The sequence below is a fragment of the Acinonyx jubatus genome, chromosome C2 (assembly GCF_027475565.1).
Source record: "Acinonyx jubatus isolate Ajub_Pintada_27869175 chromosome C2, VMU_Ajub_asm_v1.0, whole genome shotgun sequence".
In the NCBI taxonomy this organism is placed as follows: Eukaryota; Metazoa; Chordata; class Mammalia; order Carnivora; family Felidae; genus Acinonyx; species Acinonyx jubatus.
This window is the reverse complement of record NC_069384.1, coordinates 150,888,913-150,908,400: the sequence shown is the minus strand read 5'-3', so window position 1 is coordinate 150,908,400 and position 19,488 is coordinate 150,888,913. Positions and strand designations below refer to the sequence as shown.

The 19,488-nt window shown below is 53.9% G+C and overlaps 1 protein-coding gene across 4 annotated transcripts in view; it reads left to right on the top strand.

The window, feature by feature from the left end:
- The first annotated feature begins 4,596 nt into the window (after window positions 1-4,596).
- ITGA9 (integrin subunit alpha 9) overlaps window positions 4,597-19,488 on the top strand; it is a 355,609-nt gene continuing 340,717 nt past the window's right edge. For 2 of the 4 annotated variants that reach the window (XM_053221698.1, XM_053221700.1), the window contains exon 1: window positions 4,597-5,035. In XM_053221698.1, the coding sequence (XP_053077673.1) occupies window positions 4,851-5,035 (185 nt within the window). In that variant the 5' untranslated portion in view covers window positions 4,597-4,850. The remainder of the gene's footprint in view (window positions 5,036-19,488) is intronic. The other 2 variants (XM_053221701.1, XM_053221699.1) reach the window with 2 other exon arrangements.

The window sequence follows — 19,488 nt, the reverse complement described above, 5'->3', positions numbered from 1 at the left end:
CTGCATTCTACACGGCCAGGTTTGGAACATTCTCTCCCCCAATAGTCGTGCTACAGACTCATACTTCAGTTCACGTCTCTATAGGAAAGCTCATTCTGGCAACCAGGAAATTGAGCTCACTCTTGATGTGAGGTTGTATGGATGACAAATGTTTTTAGAGTTTTACGGTTAGAAAATAAAGTCCCAAGAAGCCCATCCGTAGGTATGTTTATTCGTTTCCCTATTTCGTTGACTTACTGGGGATTACACAGCTGGTCAGACCTGAGATTTAAATCCTCTCCATCTGAGGCCAAATTCTATTTTTTCCTACCATGTCATGGTGTCACGTGTTCAAGAAAGCAATGTAGGATTCTGAATCTCCCGTAGGACCTTGCTTCCTCAACCTGGCTACGTGGTAAGTTTTCCGAGAGGGACTTGAAATACATCTTCCTGGGCCTCACCTCCAGACCTGACTCAGCGGTGGTTGTAAGTCTGTATTTTTCAGCGGTTCCTTGGGGGTCTGATATACAGCCAAGTTTGGGCCGTATTGGTTCATCGAGGAGGGATGCTACAGTTTTCACCCGGTATCTTATTTATTTATTTGTAGTGTGAGCAGGGGAGGGACAGAGAGAAGGGGGGAGAGAATCCCAAGCAGGCTGCACGCTGTCAGCGCATAAGCCTGAAGCAGGGCTCCAACTCACACACCGTGAGATCGTGACCCGAGCCGAAATCAAGAGTCAGACACTTAAGCGACTGAGCCCTGCACCTGATATCACTTTCAGAGTTTGGTTTATAGGGGTTGGAAACGGTGGGAGTTAGATCTGTGGTTTCTAACCTTCTAAAAACTACTTTGCCTTTCTTTTAAATTGAGGTCTAATTGACATACGATATTAGTTTTGGCGCATAACATAATGATTCGATATTTGTTTATATTGTGACGCGATCATCACAATAAGTCTAGTTAACATCCACATAGGGTTACAGATTGTTTTTTGCTGTGATGAGAATTTTGAAGATTTACCCTCTCGTAGCAGCTTTCAAATATACCATACAGTATTATGAACTACAGTCACGATGCTGTACTTTACAACCCCAGCCAGGACTTATTTTTATAATTGGATGTTTAAACTTTGGGGCGCCTGGGTGGCTCAGTTGGTTGAGAGTCCGACTTCAGCTCAGGTCACGATCTCACGGTTTGTGAGTTCGAGCCCCGCGTCGGGCTCTGTGCTGACAGTTCGGAGCCTGGAGCCTGCTTCGGATTCTGTGTCTCCCTCTCTCTCTCTCTGTCCCTCTCCCCCTCACGCTCTGTCTCCTTCTCTCAAAAATAAATAAACATTAAAAAAAATAAACTACCTTCTCTTTTAAGATTTTTGTTGAAATCTATGGATCTTTCCTTAAGAAACACACATACCCGCACCTACCCTTTTTAGGGGGTGTATTAGTATCTGTTGCTGCTATAACATATTACCACAAACTCAGCAGCTTAAAACAACACAATTATTATCTCAGAGTTCTGAGGTCAGAAATCTGACCAGACTATCTTTGAGGTGCTAGTGGGCTGCATTTCTTTCTGGATGTTCTGGGGAACAATCCATTTTCACCAAAACTTGTCAGCTTCCAGCCTGTATCTCTTGGTTCATGGACCCCCTACCTCCATCTGTAAAGCATGACCCTGCCCCTCCCTTCACGGTCACATCTTTTTATCTGACGACCAAGACAGGTTCTCTCTACATGTAAGGGTTCAAATGAATACATGAGGTCCGTGCAGATAATCTGGGAAAATCTTGCTCTCAAGTCTTTAACTGTAAGCACATTGGCAAAGTCCCCTTTGCCAGGTGAGGTAACCTATTCACAGCTTCCAGAGGTAAGGATGTGGACATCTTCGTGTGGGAGGGCATTATTCTGCCAACCGCAGGGGTCTCAGAACCTCTGAAGCTACCTATAGAACTGTGTGAACCCTAGATTAGGAGCATCTGTTCTAAGAAACTGTTCATTCTAGTGTTGAGTCAGCACAGAAGTCTGCTTAGCTAAAAATAACCGACTCCTCCAAAGCAGTGGCTCCTATGAACTGGTGTTTATTTTTCCTTATGTGATAAGAAATCCCAAGGAAGGCAGCCCAGGTCAAGTGTGGCCGCAGCAGGATGCTGGAACTGGGGTCCCTGCAATTACTTTGAGGTAGCCTTCATGATGGCTGCTGCAATCTCTGGGCATGACCTCTGTCTGTGGTGTGGGCAAGAGAGGGAAGGACACAGGGGGAGAGTCACAGCTCAGCCGAGTCCGCTCCCCTTTAAAAATCCTTTCCAGAAGCCCCACCCCCCACAATGTACATTTGTATCTCATTGGCCAGACACGGACAGGTGGCCTCCCCATCTGCCAGAGAGACTGAGCAACATAGTTTCATTTACTTATTTTTTAAGATAGATACATTTATGCTCCAAGAATTCCAAGCTCTTTATGTTAGAAAATGGGAAGTATAGATATTGGGAAGGTACTAGCAGTCAACGGAAACTTGGGCTTTGTTTCCTAAGAGTAGAATGGACCATTTTTCACCCTCACAACCAGAACTCAGAGAAAGTTAAAACTCTCCTTCAGAGTCTCTTCCAAAGGGTTTTTATCTTTTAACTCAGCTTGCTTTCCTTCAAGGACTTCCTTCTTTCAACAATGTTTAAGCATCTACCTACACCTGGCAAAGGGGACATCATGACCTGAGCTGAAATCAAGAGTCAGACACTCAACTGACCGAGCCACCCAGGCGCCCCAACAGTACTTATTTCAAAGGGATGTTGCGAGAATTGAATAAAATACGATGTGTAAAGTACTTGGCAGGTAGGAAGTGCTCAGTAAAGGGTGCTGTTCCTTTCCTTCCTCTCACTCTTTCCTACGGTCATTGGGGTTTCTGGGACCATGGGTCTCTTCTGATATGTGTGTAAGCAGCTGGGAGCAGGTGGTCAAGGAGGCAGAGTTCTCATTTTTTTTTCCCCTTGGGGAGCTTGTGTTGGAACTTAGGGCTGGTTTGGGAACATGGGTTCATGCAACAAGTAGGCGGTGAGTTCTGCCTTCTACTGACTCGCAGGGCATAGTGGCTCGAGGGAAAGGGAAGTGTGTCAATATTGATGTGGTATCGTTTCTCAAACTTGAGCATATATCAGCACCACAGACTGTTAAACACAGTCCTTTTGAACAGACATTTGTTCATAAGATATACAAATGGCCAATAAGCCCACGAAAAGACGCTCAACATCACTAATCCTTGGGGAAACGAAAATCAAAGCCAGAGGGAGATACCACCTCACACCCATTAGGTTCCTACATATAAAAATCAAAACATCCACCCCCCCCCAAAAATAAAAGTGTTCATTAAGAACATGTAGAGAAACTGGAATTCTGTGCCCTGTCTGTGGGATGTAAAATGGTGTGGCTCTTGCGGAAAACATGGTTGTTCCTCAAAAAATTAAAAACAGAACTACCATATGATCCAGCAATCTTGTTCTGGGCATACCCCCTAAAGACCCGAAGGCAGTTACCCCGAAAAGATAACCGTGCCCTTACATGCACAGCTGTGTTAGTCACATATTCACAATAGCCAAAAGGTGGAACCAACCCAAGGGCCCATCAAGGGATCCACAGATAAGGAACACATGTTACATACAATATTATTCAGCCTTAAAAAGGAAGCAAATACTGATATCTGCTACAACACGGATGAACCTTGAGGGCATCATGTTACGCGGAGCGAGTAAGGCAGCCACATATGATTCCACTCACATGAGGTACCGCCAGCCGTGAAATGCACTGATGGAGAGGAGAATGGTGATTGCCAAGGGCTGGGGGGGAGGGGGGTGGGGACTTAGGGTTTCATGCATATAGAGTCTCAGTTTTGCCAGACGGAAAAGTTGTAGAGACTGGCGGCGGCGGCTGCACCACGGTGTCAATGTTCTCAACGCCACGAAACTTACACTCAAGATGCTTAAGACAGTAGGTTTTATACCCTGTGCATTTTATCACCATTACCCCTGCCCGCCCCCAGCTGGGCCCCTACCCTGGAGTGGGACCGCGGAGGCGCATTTCTGGCAGGTTCCCGGGGGACGTGGCTGTTGCTGGGGCCGAGACCACACCAAGGGATCGCCGGTGCAGGGGGCCAGGTGAGGGTAGTCGGAAGGGCAGGCCCTCCGCTCACCCCCACGTGGCTCTAGTTGTCCCCCAAAAGCACAGCTGGCGCCGGTGGAGCGCCTCTGTTCCTCAGGTGGACTCACAGCCCCGGCGAGGGACAGCAGACGGGCGGGGCCGGAGCAGAAGCCCGACCCGTCACTCGGCTTCCTTTGGTCCTCGCTGCGGGTGTGAGAGCCGGAGGGAGCCGCTGACCCCGCGACCCCGCGACCCCGCAGAAGGGGCTGAGCGCGCAGCCGCGGGGCCGCGTCGGGGCAGCTGTCCGGCCCCAGGGCGTGGTGGGAGGCGCCGCAGCCGCGGTGCCCGGGCGGGTGTCGGGCCCTCTCCGGCCGGGGCGCCCGGGGCAGGGGCAGGGGCTGGGGCGGTGGGGGGGCGCGGCTGGAGGCCGGCAGAGGGCGCCGGTGCGCCGTCCCGCCGCCGGCCTCCGGGCCGCCCACCCCGCGGGCGCGCCTCTCCGCAGCCCAGCGCCGCCCGGCCCGGGACCGCTCGCGCCGAGCGCGCAGACCTTTCGGCCGGACCTGAGGACGCCGCCCGCTCCGGGCCGCCCCTGCGCTCGCCTGCGGCGCCCGCTCGGCCTCCCGCCCTCGGGCCCGCGCCGCGTCCCGGCGCAGAGCCCCCGGCCGTCGGCGGAGCCCGCGGCCCCGGCGCCCGCGCGCTCGGCGCCCGGCTCGCGGGGCACAGCGGAGGGCGGCGGCCGGCCGGGGATGGGCGGCCCGGCGGCGCGGAGGGGCGCCGGGGGGCTCCGCGCGCTGCTCCTGGCGCTGCTGGCCGCGGGGACCCCGGCGGGCGCCTACAACCTGGACCCGCAGCGCCCCGTGCGCTTCCAGGGCCCCGCCGGTTCCTTCTTCGGCTACGCGGTGCTGGAGCACTTCCACGACAACACGCGCTGGTGAGTTGCGCCCCGCGACCCCGGCCCGGCCCGGCCGCCCCCGCGCCGCGCTCCCCGGGGCCCGAGAGAAACGGCTCGGCGGCGCGCAGCCCGGCGGCGGGAGGGCCGGACGCCGGGCTCCGGTCCCGCCGCCGTCGCGGTGGGCGCCCGGGGCTGGAGGCGGCCGGGCCGGCGCTGCCCGCGGTCCCAGCCCGGCGTGCGCGGGGACAGCCGCGCGGGCGGTCCCCCCTCGGCCTCCTAGCCGGCGGAGCGGGAACGCCCGCTCGCGAAGTAACTCGTCCCCTCTGTCCCCGACCCCCCCCCCCCCAACCTCCAGGCGAACGCCCCGGGACACCCGGCACTCGAGACGCAGACCCCTCGGTTTCAGGGAGCTCTTGGTGACACCCCACCCACCGCTCCCCGGCTTCGAGCCGCTCCGGTGCGCGGCGCCGGGGAAGCGCGGTAACCCGGGACGTGAGAGGGGCGGGCTGTGCGAGTGCAGGCAGGGCGTGGGGGCTCCCCAGACGTGAGTGGGAGCCCGAGGGGCCCCGTCCTTCCTTGCAAGGCTCTCCGAGGACGCGAGCTGAGAGGGTCCGGGATGCTGGTGGGTGATTTCTGGGGCAGCCTGGGCCTCATTTCACCCGGGTCATGTGACCTGGAGACAAGCACCTTAAGTCTTGGGAGAAAGGATGTGGTTCTGCAGAGGTCAAGGAGTCCAGCTGCCCCCTAAGAGCTCTCCGCGCTAAGTGCCATCAGCCAAGGGGCGCAGAGCTTGAGCGCCCAGGCCCCCCCCCCCCCCCCCAGAAGTGCGGAGGCGAGGTTGGTCCTTCCTGACCTTTTCCTGGCGGGGACTCCAACGGCACACAAGGGTCATTACCTCTTCATCGGAGAGCTAGGCGGTGGACAGTTCCCCTATTCAAGGTCATGTCCCAGTGGGGGCCCTGGGACAGCTAGTGTGGGGTTGGTTTTATTGTGTGGTCACCAGTGCGAGTGTCCTTCGGGGTTGCAGGTTAGGAAGGCGCGGTCAGTAATGTGTGCTCCCAGCATGCAGCTCTGTGGGAGAGTTCCTGCTCCGAATTGGACAGAGGCTGACCCGAGAGGGTGGATTCGTAGATCTGAGTCCTCAAGCATTCCTGGAAAAGGGAGGACTCCGTGACCAGCCAGCCCATTAAAAGTCATGTTGTTTAGAAGAACTGCCTCCCGGAGACCCAGTTTTTAAAGTCCCACGTAGCCCCTGTCCGGTTCCACGTCTCCTTCCCCACCGTTTACCCCAGTTGCTGAATTTGAGGCCAGACTATCTTTTCCTGCACTTGCCAAATATGCCTTTTAAATATTTTTATTTTTATTTTGAGGGAGAGCGGGCAAGCAGGGAAGGGGCAGAGAGAGAGAGAGAGAGAGAGAGAATCCCAAGCAGCCTCTGCACTGCCAGTGTGCGAAGCCTGATGCAGGGCTCGAGCTCACAGACTGTGAGGTCATAACCTGAGCCGAAATCAAGAGTGGGACGCTTAGCCGGCCGAGCCCCCTGGGTGCCCCGCCAAGTCCTTTTTTTCGAGTAAAGCGGGCTGCACGCCTTTTCCATGTCCTGCACTCTCGGAGCCCACTGTGGGCTTTGGGTTTGGTAGAGAGTGCAGCAGGAGCAGTGGGAGAACGCGTCCCAGAATCCCAGGCTGGGCTACTGGACCGTGTGACCTTGGCACAAAGTATGCGGGGGCGTGTCAGGGACGGAAGGGCTTCCGAGGATGGGGGGCTCCTGAGGAAAGGCAGGCAGGAGAGCTGTGCACTGTGTCGGATCTGTAGCTGGATCTGTAGCTGCACAGGCTTGTTCTGCTCCGGGCTCTTTAATGGCTCAGCTCAAGGGAGACGTGCCAGGACTCAACCACCTGGCTTTGGAGGGGCCGCAGGTCAAAGCTGCCCTGGCTGGGGAACAACTGGGGGCAGGGGAGGCAAGAGCAGGTTTGACCTGCTTTGTTTCAAAAAGGGCATGAGGAAAAGCTGTGGGACTGGGATAGGGCAATTGCAGGAAATGACGGGCTGGCTTTCCACTTGGCACCCAGAGTACAGGGCAGACACGGGGGGTGTGAAACTGGAAGGTAATGCTGGTGTACGGCCGTGGGGCAGATATGCCTGGGGTCCTAAGGAACCCATCGACAGCCAGGCTCCTGCTCTCAAAAGTGCGCCGTCTGCTTCCGACAGGGGCATGCTGTCCTTTCCATTGGGGGGCTTGTCCCTATAGTTTCTCAGGTAGCAACTGAACTCTGCGGACATCTCGTTCAAGCAAAATTTCTTTTTCCGTTTTTGCCTCACATTGTCTTAATTGTATCTTCGTTTGGCTATGTCCTTGATAGCTGTCCTCTTGCTGCCTTTTCCAACTACTTTGCTCCTTATCCTTTTCTCTCTTCTGCTTTCCTCCCAGTATGCTCTGTCTTAGGCCTCGACCATCATTCTCAGCTGATTATGCTGCCCAGACTTTGTAAGCTGCAGCTCTTGAAGCAACAGACTTCCAATATTGCCTCCTTTCTCTTTTTCCCTAGAGACTAGACTTGCCGTGAGGCTAATGAAACTTCCACCAAAGGCCCCTCACTCACATGGGCCCCCACCGAGCCCCTGTACCTAATTTTGTTTTGTATTTTCTTTTTTTTCTTTTTCAACGTTTATTTATTTTTGGGTCAGAGAGAGACAGAGCATGAACGGGGGAGGGGCAGAGAGAGAGGGAGACACAGAATCGGAAGCAGGCTCCAGGCTCCGAGCCGTCAGCCCAGAGCCCGACGCGGGGCTCGAACCCACAGACCGTGAGATCGTGACCTGGCTGAAGTCGGACGCTTAACGGACTGCGCCACCCAGGCGCCCCTTAATTTTTTTTTTCAACGTTTTCTTTTTTTATTTATTTTTGGGACAGAGAGAGACAGAGCATGAACGGGGGAGGGGCAGAGAGAGAGGGAGACACAGAATCGGAAGCAGGCTCCAGGCTCTGAGCCGTCAGCCCAGAGCCCGACACGGGGCTCGAACCCACGGACCGTGAGATCGTGACCTGGCTGAAGTCGGACGCTTAACTGACTGCGCCACCCAGGCGCCCCTGTTTTGTATTTTCTTAAAGGTGGTCACCCTAAATTTACATGATTCGGGCCCTGTGGAATCTGGACCTACCCTACATCTCTATCTGAACTTGTAGCTCTGTGGTTGGTTGATTGACTTAGCGACTGGTTGTTCGTCTCTTCCTACCAGGCAGTCCCAGGACCCTGGATCTTTTAGCCTTGCCTGAGGGACGTGTAGGTTGTTTCCAATTCTTCACAATTATAAACAACAGTGGGGGTAAACATCCTTGTAACTAAAGCCTTGCGGACATCCTTAATTATTTCCTTTGAATAAATTCCTGGGCGTAGAATGGCTGGGTCTGAGAGGAGGGAGGTTTTGAGGCATTTTCTATGCGTTTTCCAAGTGCCAGTGAAGTTAAAGCGTGTGCTTTAGAAAATGCATTAACTTTCTCAGGCACTGGAGTTTTGGAGTAATATGCTAATGATCTGGATCCACTGCTTTAGAGGAGCTTAGCTATCTGCAAGAGGGGAACTTCAAAAGGTCACGAATAGAATGGATGAAGGAGGTAAGAGATATGAGAAGGAAAAGTAATCCCTTGAAACTTTGAAACGAAGGAAAATGTTAATTAAACTTTCTCTGTATCTGGTGCCTTTCTTAAGAAATTACTCCTTAGCCTCCGAATTCGGTATCAGTGGTTTAATAAGTCGGCTTCATGCTAATTAAACACCTTTGTACAGGTAGAAGGATTTGTTGGGAGTAGGGCAGAGGAGCAGGAAGAATGTGCTGGAGAACACGGGGGGACAGCCCGGCCACCGGAGCCAGCGTGGGCTCTGCAAGTGGCAGAGCTGAGGGTCTTTGGTGTTGGCGGACCGGGGCGCGGGTCACAGTGCTCTCGTATGCTCCTGCCAGCAGAGCTCGCATTTGTTCCCGAACCCCATAACCCAGCATACCTGTCAGTTCTTTTCTTTTTAAGCCAAAATTGTCACGATTTCTGTAACAGATGGGGGTAATAACCTTGCTTTTCTAAGCCTGGAGGCTTGAACACGGCTTCTGCAGTCATACTGCATTGAGAGCAGAGCCCCAGACCCAGCACCTCTCCAAGTGTTTGGCTTGAACGGTCCCTCTGTGGCCGTGCTCTAGGCAGTGACGGTTGTCCCCCTGGCCAGGTGGACCAGGATATCCTGGACAGCGCTGCAGATGTCATTTGTATCTGTTTGGATGCAAACATGCAAATGACTCAGTTTCCTCCTTTCCAGCAACACTCCGAGGGTGTCTGCCTGCCAGAGCCAGCTTCCCCTCCTGTCCCCCCGCCCCCGTGCCCGGGGTCTCCTTGCACCCTTTGAGCCACAGTAGTAGCTGCCAGGGAACATGGACAAAGCCGATTTCTGTCCCCTTCCCTTAGACATGTACCGGTTCTTCAGCTGCAGGGCAGACGACTGTAACACCCTGTGATATAAATAAATGCAGCCCCGGCTGGTGTCCAGCCCCCAGAGTGGGTTTCTTTCACACCCCTCCCCTGCCCTCCTTCCTCTGTGCCCCAGACGCCCTGGAGTCCGAGGTGGTTGGGTGCATTGGCTTCCTTTCTGGCGACGCGCTTCCTGCCCCATCTCCCAGGACACATCAAGACGGCTGTGCTCAGGCACAGAGCAAGTGCTCGGAAATGGAAGACACGCCGGCTTTCTGCTTTGTTAAGGTTGTCAGAAGAGCATTCAGTGAGGAATAGGAGGTGATTCAGAGCCAAGGAGAACACAGCATTCTCAGTGTGCATTAAGGTTGAGAATGAAAAGAACAAGCAAGACAGTTCGGCTGCATTGCCAATGCCGTTACCATTGGCCAGGTGTATTGCTATTTAAATGAAAATTACTTACGACCAAACAAAATTAAGAATTCCCTTTCTCAGGTACACTAGCCACGTTTCAAGTGCTCAGTATCCGCATGCGGCTGGTGGCTGTGGGACTGGGCAGTACACGGAACACTTAGAGCAGAAAGGTTGTTGTTTTTGTTTTTTAAGTTTATTTTGAGAGAGAGAGAGAACAAGCAGGGGAGGGGCAGAGAGAGAGAGAGAGAGAGAGAGAATCCCAAGCCGGCTCCACAGTGTCGGTGTAGAGCCCAACTTGGGGCCCAATCGCAGGAACCGTGAGATCGTGACTGGAGCCAAAATCAAGAGCCGGAGGCTGAATAGACTGAGCCACCCAGGCGCCCCGTGGCAGAAAGTTCTGGATAGTGCTGGTGTAGAGCAGCAAATTAAGTCTTTAAGGGCTAGACAAAGATCGACAGGCAACATGAGAAAAAGGAAAAAATCAGCCCTTGGAGGGTTTGTGTGTCAAAACAAGTGTGGGTGCTTAAATCTAACTCAGAATTAGCAACGGACAGCCAGGGAGGCTGACTTCTTTGTCCTTCCCTGGTCAAACACTGGAGCGCTAAGAGGGAGGGATTCAAGAACGAAAACTCCACCCACTGTCTGATGGGTGAGGACGTCATGTGGTTCTAGCATCCCAGGCAAAATGTAGGCTACGGGCTCTGATGGGAGAGAGGCTTGTCCTTGGGCAGACACGGTTGTTCCGACGGGCAGAGGGGAGACCCTTGTGAAGGTAGAACCTTGAGAAGGGGGGCCGTGGGATCACGGGCCCTGCTGCACCCCATCTTTGTGAGGAGACACCCAGAAATGGCAGTGGCAGCCGGGCCTTCTCGAACCCCGTGTGATGGAGGTCTTTGCTGTCCCACGCCAGGCCCTCAGCTGGGAGTGTGGGTCCACATCCCCATCTGGCTTTCCTCGATGTAGCATTTTCAGACCTTATTCCTGGGTCTTACTGCCCCGAAGAGCCCGCGTCTCATGCTCTCAGGAAGGCACGGTGCGTGTGTGAGGCCCAAGTTCTAAGGGGACCCAGAAAGTGTCTCTTGGGGTTTCCGGGGCGTTTCCCTGGAGATCTGGGGAAGCTGGCAAGGGTGCTGTTTGCAGAGCTAGTGCTGATTGCTGGCCGCAGGTCTGAGGCAGCTGTCTTGCCCGGGGGAGAAACTTCAGAGACAAGAAGATGACTTTTCTCAGCTAGTCACTAACAGCTCTGGGTGTGAGGGTGTGAAGAACTGGGCCCCAGCCAGCTCTGATTCCCCGCTGACGCTGACGTCCGGAAATGGTCTTTCTCTGATAGCTTTTACTGTGATTTGTCTAGGGAACGTGTTTTCATGCGTATTAGAAAGCAGTCTCGGGGCGCCTGGGTGGCGCAGTCCGACTTCAGCCAGGTCACGATCTCGCGGTCCGTGAGTTCGAGCCCCGCGTCAGGCTCTGGGCTGATGGCTTGGAGCCTGGAGCCTGTTCCTGATTCTGTGTCTCCCTCTCTCTCTGCCCCTCCCCCGTTCATGCTCTGTCTCTCTCTGTCCCCCCAAAAAATAAATAAAAAACGTTGAAAAAAAATTAAAAAAAAAAAAAAAAAAGAAAGCAGTCTCTGTGTCGCCCTCAGAAATCAATGGAGCAGCCTGTAACTTTAAGAAATAAAAATCAGCAATTCGATCAGATATTATCTGCTGGGCATCTATCTCCAAGAGATCAAACGCTCTCATAGGCATGATAGTCTTTACTTGAATCTTTGGGCCCGCCTGGCTGGTGGTTTCCAGTGTGCCAGTCAGAGAACTGGAGCTTAGAGTTCCACGCCTTGTCCGAAGCCTGCCCCAGCCTCGGTGATCAACGCACATTGTCAGTGTGCGTCCTCTGGGAGCAGATGCTAAGGCAGAGGTAGGAGTACAAGGGACGTGTTAGGTGGGGGGACAAGGCCTGGGGAGGAGCAAGGGGGAGGGAGCAAGACCGGGCGGAGAGAGCCTCAGACTGTGCTGTTGACCTGATTAAGATGTCCACCAACTTAACAGGACGCGCCCCCCCCCCCCCCCCCCCACCGTGATCGTCATAATCAGTCATTGGCTGCTGCCCCCTGGGCAGAGTGTGGCCTCGGCTTGATGGCTGTGGCCTTCCTGAAGGGGCTGCCGGTGGGGACTGCCGGCTGACGTGCAGCTGAATGGCACGAGGTGGCACAGGGGATGCACGGCTCCATGGTGGCCACGGAACCCATCATTTGTGGATTGCTGTGTTAGGAAGGCAGGAGATGTGCTCCTTGGCCAGCAGTTGTGGCTGGGGATTATCTGTGCCTTATTGCACTGGGTCAGCACGGGGGACGTTAGAAATCTGGCCTGAAGCAGACTCCAGATCATTCCAGCTGCCAACTTTCACACAGGGCGCCTCTTCCTGACTTCAGAGAAGTCACAGGTGAGGGATGGAGGAGAGAGAGAACCCCCCTGCCATTACCTTGAGCCATCGGGCAGCTGATGAGCTCCCGACCAGAGGGAGCAGCAGCACCTCCTTCCTGGGACTTCACAAACCACAAACCATCAAGCCAAGTGGGTTGGCGACCAACCAAGGCAGAAGAAAGTGTTTTATCAGGACCTTCCTTTTTGACAGAACCTGGGAAAGTGAATCCAAGATTGGGAAAGATCTGGAGTCTTTGAAACTACAGCCTCACTGGGTCCCCCGTTTGTGCTTTGTGGGGGAACGTTAGAAGGGACTCATGCTGTGAGTTTCAGTTCCCAGCAGAAACAACATGGTGGCCGCAGCTATGCACTTACTGAGTCCTTAGCAGGTGTTGAGTGCTGTTCTACGTGCTTTATGTGCTCTAGCTCATGGAATGTTCCCAAGTGTCGGCTGGTTGTCATTCTAGCCCCAATCACGAAGGAGAAAACAAACACAGAGGTGTTGCTTGCCCAGGTCACCTGGCCAAAGTGGTAGACTTGGGAGTGTGCTTATGCCTCTCACAGAGTCAGGAGTCTAAGTTTGGGGCTTCAAGGCATCCAAGCATCTGTCTCGTAAGGTTCTTTCCTTCCTGGCTTTTCTGGAAAAGTTTTGGAATTTTAGCAGTGGTAACTTCCCTGTGACATCCTTTGGGGTACTTATTCATGATCCACTGGGCACAGGTGGAGGGATTCTGGGGGTTCTGTTTTCCAGAGATGCTTGATCACTGGGTAAACAGGGACCCAGTGATTCTGCCAGGGACATTTGTAGGCCTGCTCTCACCCCAAGTCTGTGTGAAGGTAAGAAGTGTCCTAGGAAAGATGGCACATTCTGGACTATTCCATGTATTCATCCTAATCTCCCTGGGCTGAGTTTGTTACCTTCTATCTCCATTTAAGCAGCTTAGTTTGGAGAGGAGCTAGGGAAGGTAGCCATGGCAGCCAGTGTTTAGGACTCACCCCTGGATTTATAACTTTATTGAAGAAACCCACAATGACTTTCTGCACGAGTGGCCGACACGCGAGACAGGATGACTTGTGTCCCCCAGAACCTGAAGATAACAAGCACAAAGCCAACCTTCTCCATTTCCGCACATCCCTTGGTACGTTGAAGCCCAGGTGGCCTCTCCTACCCTGTCCTGGATGTGTGGTGTTCCAGCGCTGCGGGGTGCACACCCCCTGGAGCCAAACTGGCATGGTGCAGGGTCTTCTAAAGGCGGGACTGCACCTCTTACCCACCAGGGTGGCGGCTCCAGAGCGAATGTCCCACGCACAGGGAGCGGGGTTCTTCCTGGCTCTGCCTTCATTGTGGCCCCTGATTCCCCAGCAACAGCCAAACCCATGGTTTCCAGGCCATGAAAGGGGGGCTTCTGAGATGCCCAAGTGCCTGGTGGCCACGAGGGTGGGCTTCAAGGTCAGCCCTGCTCCCAGTTGGCTATTTTAGCCTCGGAGACGTTTGTAGGACCGTCAGTCCCTTCAGGTGTTCGAGTCCTTGTTCAGCTCTTTGGAAAAGAGTAATAATAAAGCATTTCTCTCACCACATTGTTGAGTGCATTAAATGATATGATCTCTGCAGAGCCTGGAACACAGCCTCCAGCGCAAAGGAAACCCTGGATAAATACTAGTACTTACCCTATTGTTACTTTGTAGGAGACCCTCAATCAACACTGGTAGTTACTCTTTTTGTTACTTTGATTTGACTTGTGGAACTAATGGTCATCTTTATCCTGACTTTAGATGCTAAAAGAGTTTGCTTTTGGTACATTTTTTGAATCCTTTATTCATTTATCATGATCTGAGTGTCAATACTCAATACAGAAATGAATGAGATAGTCTTGTGTTAAGACGCACCCCTCATTATGTGTGGTCTCTAAAATTGTGGTCATGTTCTACGTAAATCTGCATTTCTGTGTATTCATTTACATGCTGTCTGCTTCCAGAAAGGCCCTGAGATGGCTCCTTTACTTGGAGACCCGTGGGATTGTCCATCCCAGGGCTCTGCAGGCTGCTTTCTTCTCTCAGCAGGTGGGAGGCCGCCCCTGGTATGGGGAGCTCTGGCCCCTATCCTGGGCTCCACATAAGTCTGGGAGGGGGTGGTGAGAATTTTAGCAAAAAATAAAAGTATTGTTCTTGGAGAAGAAAATCATCACAAGAAACTACCAGGAAGACCTCATGCACGGCTTTTACTCATCTCCGTGATGTCTGTAGCTTTCCTCTCTTGGATTTTAATGTGTCCTTGATGCTCTTAGGTGGGGAAGGAAAACATTGGCCCTTTCACCATGCTTCCTTCTCCAGCTGCTGCTTCTCAGTGCATCTGCCAAGACCCGAGGCCCCGGCCAGGGCAGGGCGGCAGGCTCTGAGGGCCCTTCACTCCCTGCCAGGGCGACCAGCAGGCTGATGCCTCTCCAAGTGGTGGTGGGGGGGGGGACCCTGCCTGTGTTTCTGCTCTTACCCAGTTGGGCATGAACTCACCTGTTTCATTCTCAGACTTCGCATTTTCTGAGCTGGATTATTGCCAGCCTTTTATGAGTACTCTCTATGTGCCAAGGGTGCTGTGCTCATGGTTACTCTGTTGCAGTGGGAGCTGCGGCTGAGGTGCAGAAGCCAGATCCGAGGTTATCCAGCAAGTCGATGGCAGGCTTGTGATTTGAACCCAGGTGGGCCTGACTCAATGCTTGTCTGTCTGGCTGTTCCCAGGGTCAGGCTTGCTGCTGTCCCCTCCCTCACCGAGTCCCTGTCCAAGGTATCCATTTCCAAAGGAGGAAGAAAAAGTGCCCTGATGCTTTTTCTGGGAGCATTTCTGTCTGCTCTTGGCCTTGGCAGATGAAAACTCCTACCCCATTCTCAAAAGTCAGGCCATCCTGGATGCACCCCACCCCCAACACTTGCCGTTTCTTTTTGTGCCTCCCTGCTGCACTGGGAAGGGGACTGTGTGTTTTTATTATCTTTTATTTTTGTTCTCTTTAATTAAAAAATTTTAAATGTGTATTTATTTGTTTTGAGAAAGAGAGAGGGCGAGCACAAGCAGGTGATGGGCAAAAGAGAAGGAGGGAGGGAGGGAGGGAGGGAGAGAGAGAGAGAGAGAGAGAGAGAGAGAGAGAGAGAGAGAATCTAAAGAAGTTTCCACACTGGCAGTGCAGAGCCCAGCATGGGGCTTAAGCCCCTGAACCATAAGATCATGACCTGAGCTGAAACCAAGAGTCGGTTGCTCAACCAACTGAGCCACCCCGGAGCCCCTGTACTATCTTTTAAAGATGAGGGAGGGCCGGGGTGGTCAGGGGGCTTTGCCCGAGGTCACAGAGCTGGAGAGGAGATGCCACATTCTTCGGGGCCGAATCTGCCACCCCACCCTGCCTTTCCCATATCAGGGCCCTCAGTGAAAGTGTGTGGCCCTGGGTGGCCATAAGGTCCCTTCAGAAGTAGCGTGTCCTGCCTTGATGCTATATCTCTTTTCTGCTTCCACAGTGTTGCTGCGTCACAAATCACCCTAAAACTCAGTGGTTTAAACCACTGAGTCTGTAGTTGGCGGTTTTGGCGGGGTTCGGCGGGATGGTTCTTCTCTCGCTGGGCTCCCTCACGTGTCTGCTCTCAGCTTCTGGGCAGGCAGGCGGGCCGGCTGGTCTGGGATGGCTTCAGGTGAGACGGCCCATCTCCATGTGTCTTTCATGCTCCCGCAGCCTGGGCTTGTACATGCGCTGGGCAAGGTGCCGAGGGAGCGATCAGAGGCATGTGTGGTCTCTTGAAGCCTGAGCTGGGAAGTCAGACCACCCCCTCGGTCACATGGTGTTGGCCGAGGCAAGTTCTGGGGCCTGCCCGCATTCAAGAGGGGGAGACAGACTCCACCTCCTGATGGGAGAAGCTGTGAGGTACCAGGAAGAAAGGCGTGGATACGGGAGGGATGGCCAATTGTGACTACTTTTGCAGTCCACTGCTAGTGGCGAAAGTGTCCCAGCCATTCCTGGATTTCTGTGACCTCAGCTAAGGGTCTAAATGAATTCCAGGTTCTGAGGAGCTCCTGGGAGTTCTGCCAAGAGGGGGAGCGGGGGTGAGTTCGGTGCGAGGGTGTTTGGACTATGTCGAACATTCTTATGTTTCACTGAACACCTACTTTGTACCAAGCACGGTGCTAGGTACGTTTTTTATTAAAAAATATATTTTTTTTAAAGTTTGTTTATTTTTGAGACAGAGCGCGAGTGGGGGAGGGGCAGAGAGAGAGGGAGACACAGAATGTGAAGCAGGCTCCAGGCTCCGAGCGGTCAGCACAGAGCCCGACATGGGGCTCGAACACACAGACCGCGAGATCATGGCCTGAGCCGAAGTCGGACGCTTAACCGGCTGAGCCACCCAGGCACCCCTTTTGTGCCAGGTACTTTATAAACATTGTCTTCCACCTCGCAAGCACCCTTACTAGGTATATTTTTATTTTTTCCCATTTCACAGAGGAAGAAGACCGAGGCCCGGAGTAGTTAAGAAACTTGCCTGAGGTCGCATAGCTTATCAGTGGTTGAGGCAGAACTTGAACCCTGTGCTTCTTGCCAAATTACCACCCTGAGTAATTTGCCCTCAAAGCCTAGAATTCTAGTGGAACTATTCGTTTCAACCCCCTAAAAAGCAGTTAGTATCCAGTGTTTTGAGCTGGAGCCTCAGTTTCTCCAAACATAAAAAGAGGAGCTCCCGAAGCCTTTCGGGTCCCCAGCTCCAGTTGGCAAGCACTGGCCCCAGAGTCTCCTCTCTCTGAGGGGGGAAGGGTTCCGTGCCGTCAGAGGTGGCTCCCTGGCCCCAAACAGTCCCCTGTGTGTTCAGATCTCAGCTGTTTTTTGCCCAGGAAGGGGTGGGGAGGGATTCCTTGGGTGGTCCTGTGGGACACGCAATGAACGAATTCCACGCCTGTCACTGACACATGTCTCTGGGGAAGCTTTGGCTTTGGCTTCAAATGCGTGAGCGCAGACCTAACGCATTTAAGGTTTTCCGTTCCCAGTTGTTGTCCTCCCGGCTGTGATTTCGCCCTGGGGAATCACTGCTGAGGTGTTTGTGGGTAGGGAGGGAGCCTTCCCCAGGGAGGCAGCTCGGCCCTCTTCTGTTGCCCGCTTGCCAGAGAGTTTACCTGCCGTCTGCTCCGGTGATGCGAGGGAGGGCTTCAGAACCAGGGGGGTGGCTGTGTTGGAGAGGCGGAGTTTGGAGGACTGGCCACGGATGCCCCGGGTTTAAATCCCAGCTTACCAGCAGCGTAACCTTGTCTCTGAGTAAAGCGCACACGGGAAGCTGCCCGACAGGGTTGCCTTGAGCAAGAAATCAGACAACTCGTGAGCATGACCCGGGTTGGCAGGTGGACAGATGGGCCCACATTTCCAGACAGGTGTGTGAACTACTCATTAAGAGAGGCAAATCTGGGGGCGCCCGCGTGGCTCAGTCAGCTGAGTGTCCGACTCTTGATTTCGGCTCAGGTTATGACCCCAGGGTCGTGGGATTGAGCCCCGTGTCAGGCTCTGCGTTGGGTGTGGAGCCTGCCTGGGATTCTTCCTCTCTCCCTCTCTCTGTCTGCCCCGCCCCCTCTCATGCTCTCTCCCTCTCTAAAATAAAAAAAAAGTTAGGTGTTGATGATTTCTTCTTAAAAAAAAAAAAAGCAAACCTCTGGGCATCACTGTGCCAGCCACAAACGCGTTTTAGAAAAGCGAGGATGTGATTGACATTCAGCCTGGTGGGGAGGAGAAAGAGCTTCTTTCTATTTTAAACCCCGGTTCTTTGGCATGACAGAAGCTCCAAATCAAAGTGTTAACCCGGGAACCCCCCGAAGAGCCTCGTGAGGGCTTTTCTTGGGCAAGATCACACTGTGGTGGCTGGCTGCAGACTGGTCGCCCTGTGCTTTCTGGGTCCCTTTTCCTTCTTTCTGGCTGGCGTGGGGTGGGCAGAATAGGGGGGTGGGCAGTGTGCTCGACCGCCGGGGTGCACACTATATCCGGCTAGCCCAGATCCTGCGCCCTCCAAGTGCCTGATACACCCTGATTGTCCTCGTCATTAGAAATCTAAAGTAACGAGTTAAGGAGAGGAGTCTAAAATGTCCTTGAAGTTTGAGCGCATCTTTAGGGGTGGGATAGGAGCAGGGTTCCTTTCTCAAGAGTCATCCGTTCGTACTGGCTGCAGATGGAGCGCCATTATTTGTCGTCCACGTAGGGGGTTGTATAGCGTGTTAGCCTCCGCATCGCCGGGAGGGCCGGTTAAGACGCGCGTTCTGATTTGGGGGGCTGAGGCCTGAGGTCCTGCTTTGCCATCAAGCTCCCGGGCATTTCCCCTGCTTTCCCTGCTGCTGGTCTGAGGACCACACGTGAAGTAGCAAGCAAGGGTGAGAATCGGCCTGATGGCTTGTTGATGGGAGCCTGTTGGCGGGGACACCTGGGTCCTTTCCTGTGGCAACCGTACAAAGGAAGGGGCCATCTCAGTGTCGTGTCGAAGGTACCAGGGAAGATTGTGGGGGGCTCTGGGAAGTGACGGGCTGTCTCTTTATAACGCAGAGAAGAACAGACGAGAAGAGGCGGATGGCGTCTGTGCGGTGGCTCGTCCTGAACTCTGGGCGGTCGCACGCTCTGTCTCTCGGGATCGGCCTGGCAGACAGCCAGCTGAACTGACTTCAGAAGAGACCGGCTCATGGGCTGGCCTACGGCAGCGGTCTTGCTGCTGGGCAGCCCCAGAGCAACGCCAGGCTGGGGAGGAAGCCACAGCGTTCTGTAAACACAGAGATACAAGCCGGGGCTCCACCGCGCCGCCCCCGGGAACGCATGTGTGTGTGCACACGCCCCCTTATCTCCTGCTTCGTTTCCCATTGCAAAGGACTTGGAAAAACCTTCTCGTCCGACCGGCTGACGGGGACTTGGAACCAAAGGGTTGTTATCAGTGCTCGATCAGCCATCGCCAGAACCGCTGAGTACCGTGGGTGTGGAAGGGGAAAAAGCTCATCCAGCGGATCCTTTCTCCACCTTAGACTCGGATACGAACTTTGTCCCTCTCAGTCTCCGCTCTGGGCTGGAAGCACCAGCGCCTGGGATTTCGGCTCTCTGGGGTCCCTTCCTTCCCGGGATAACGCGTGACCCCGGGTCTGTGACTTCGGCCCAGTGGCACTCTCTGACAGGACCCGGGTCCCAGGGCCGTTTTGGGGGATGCGGTGGAGAAACAGC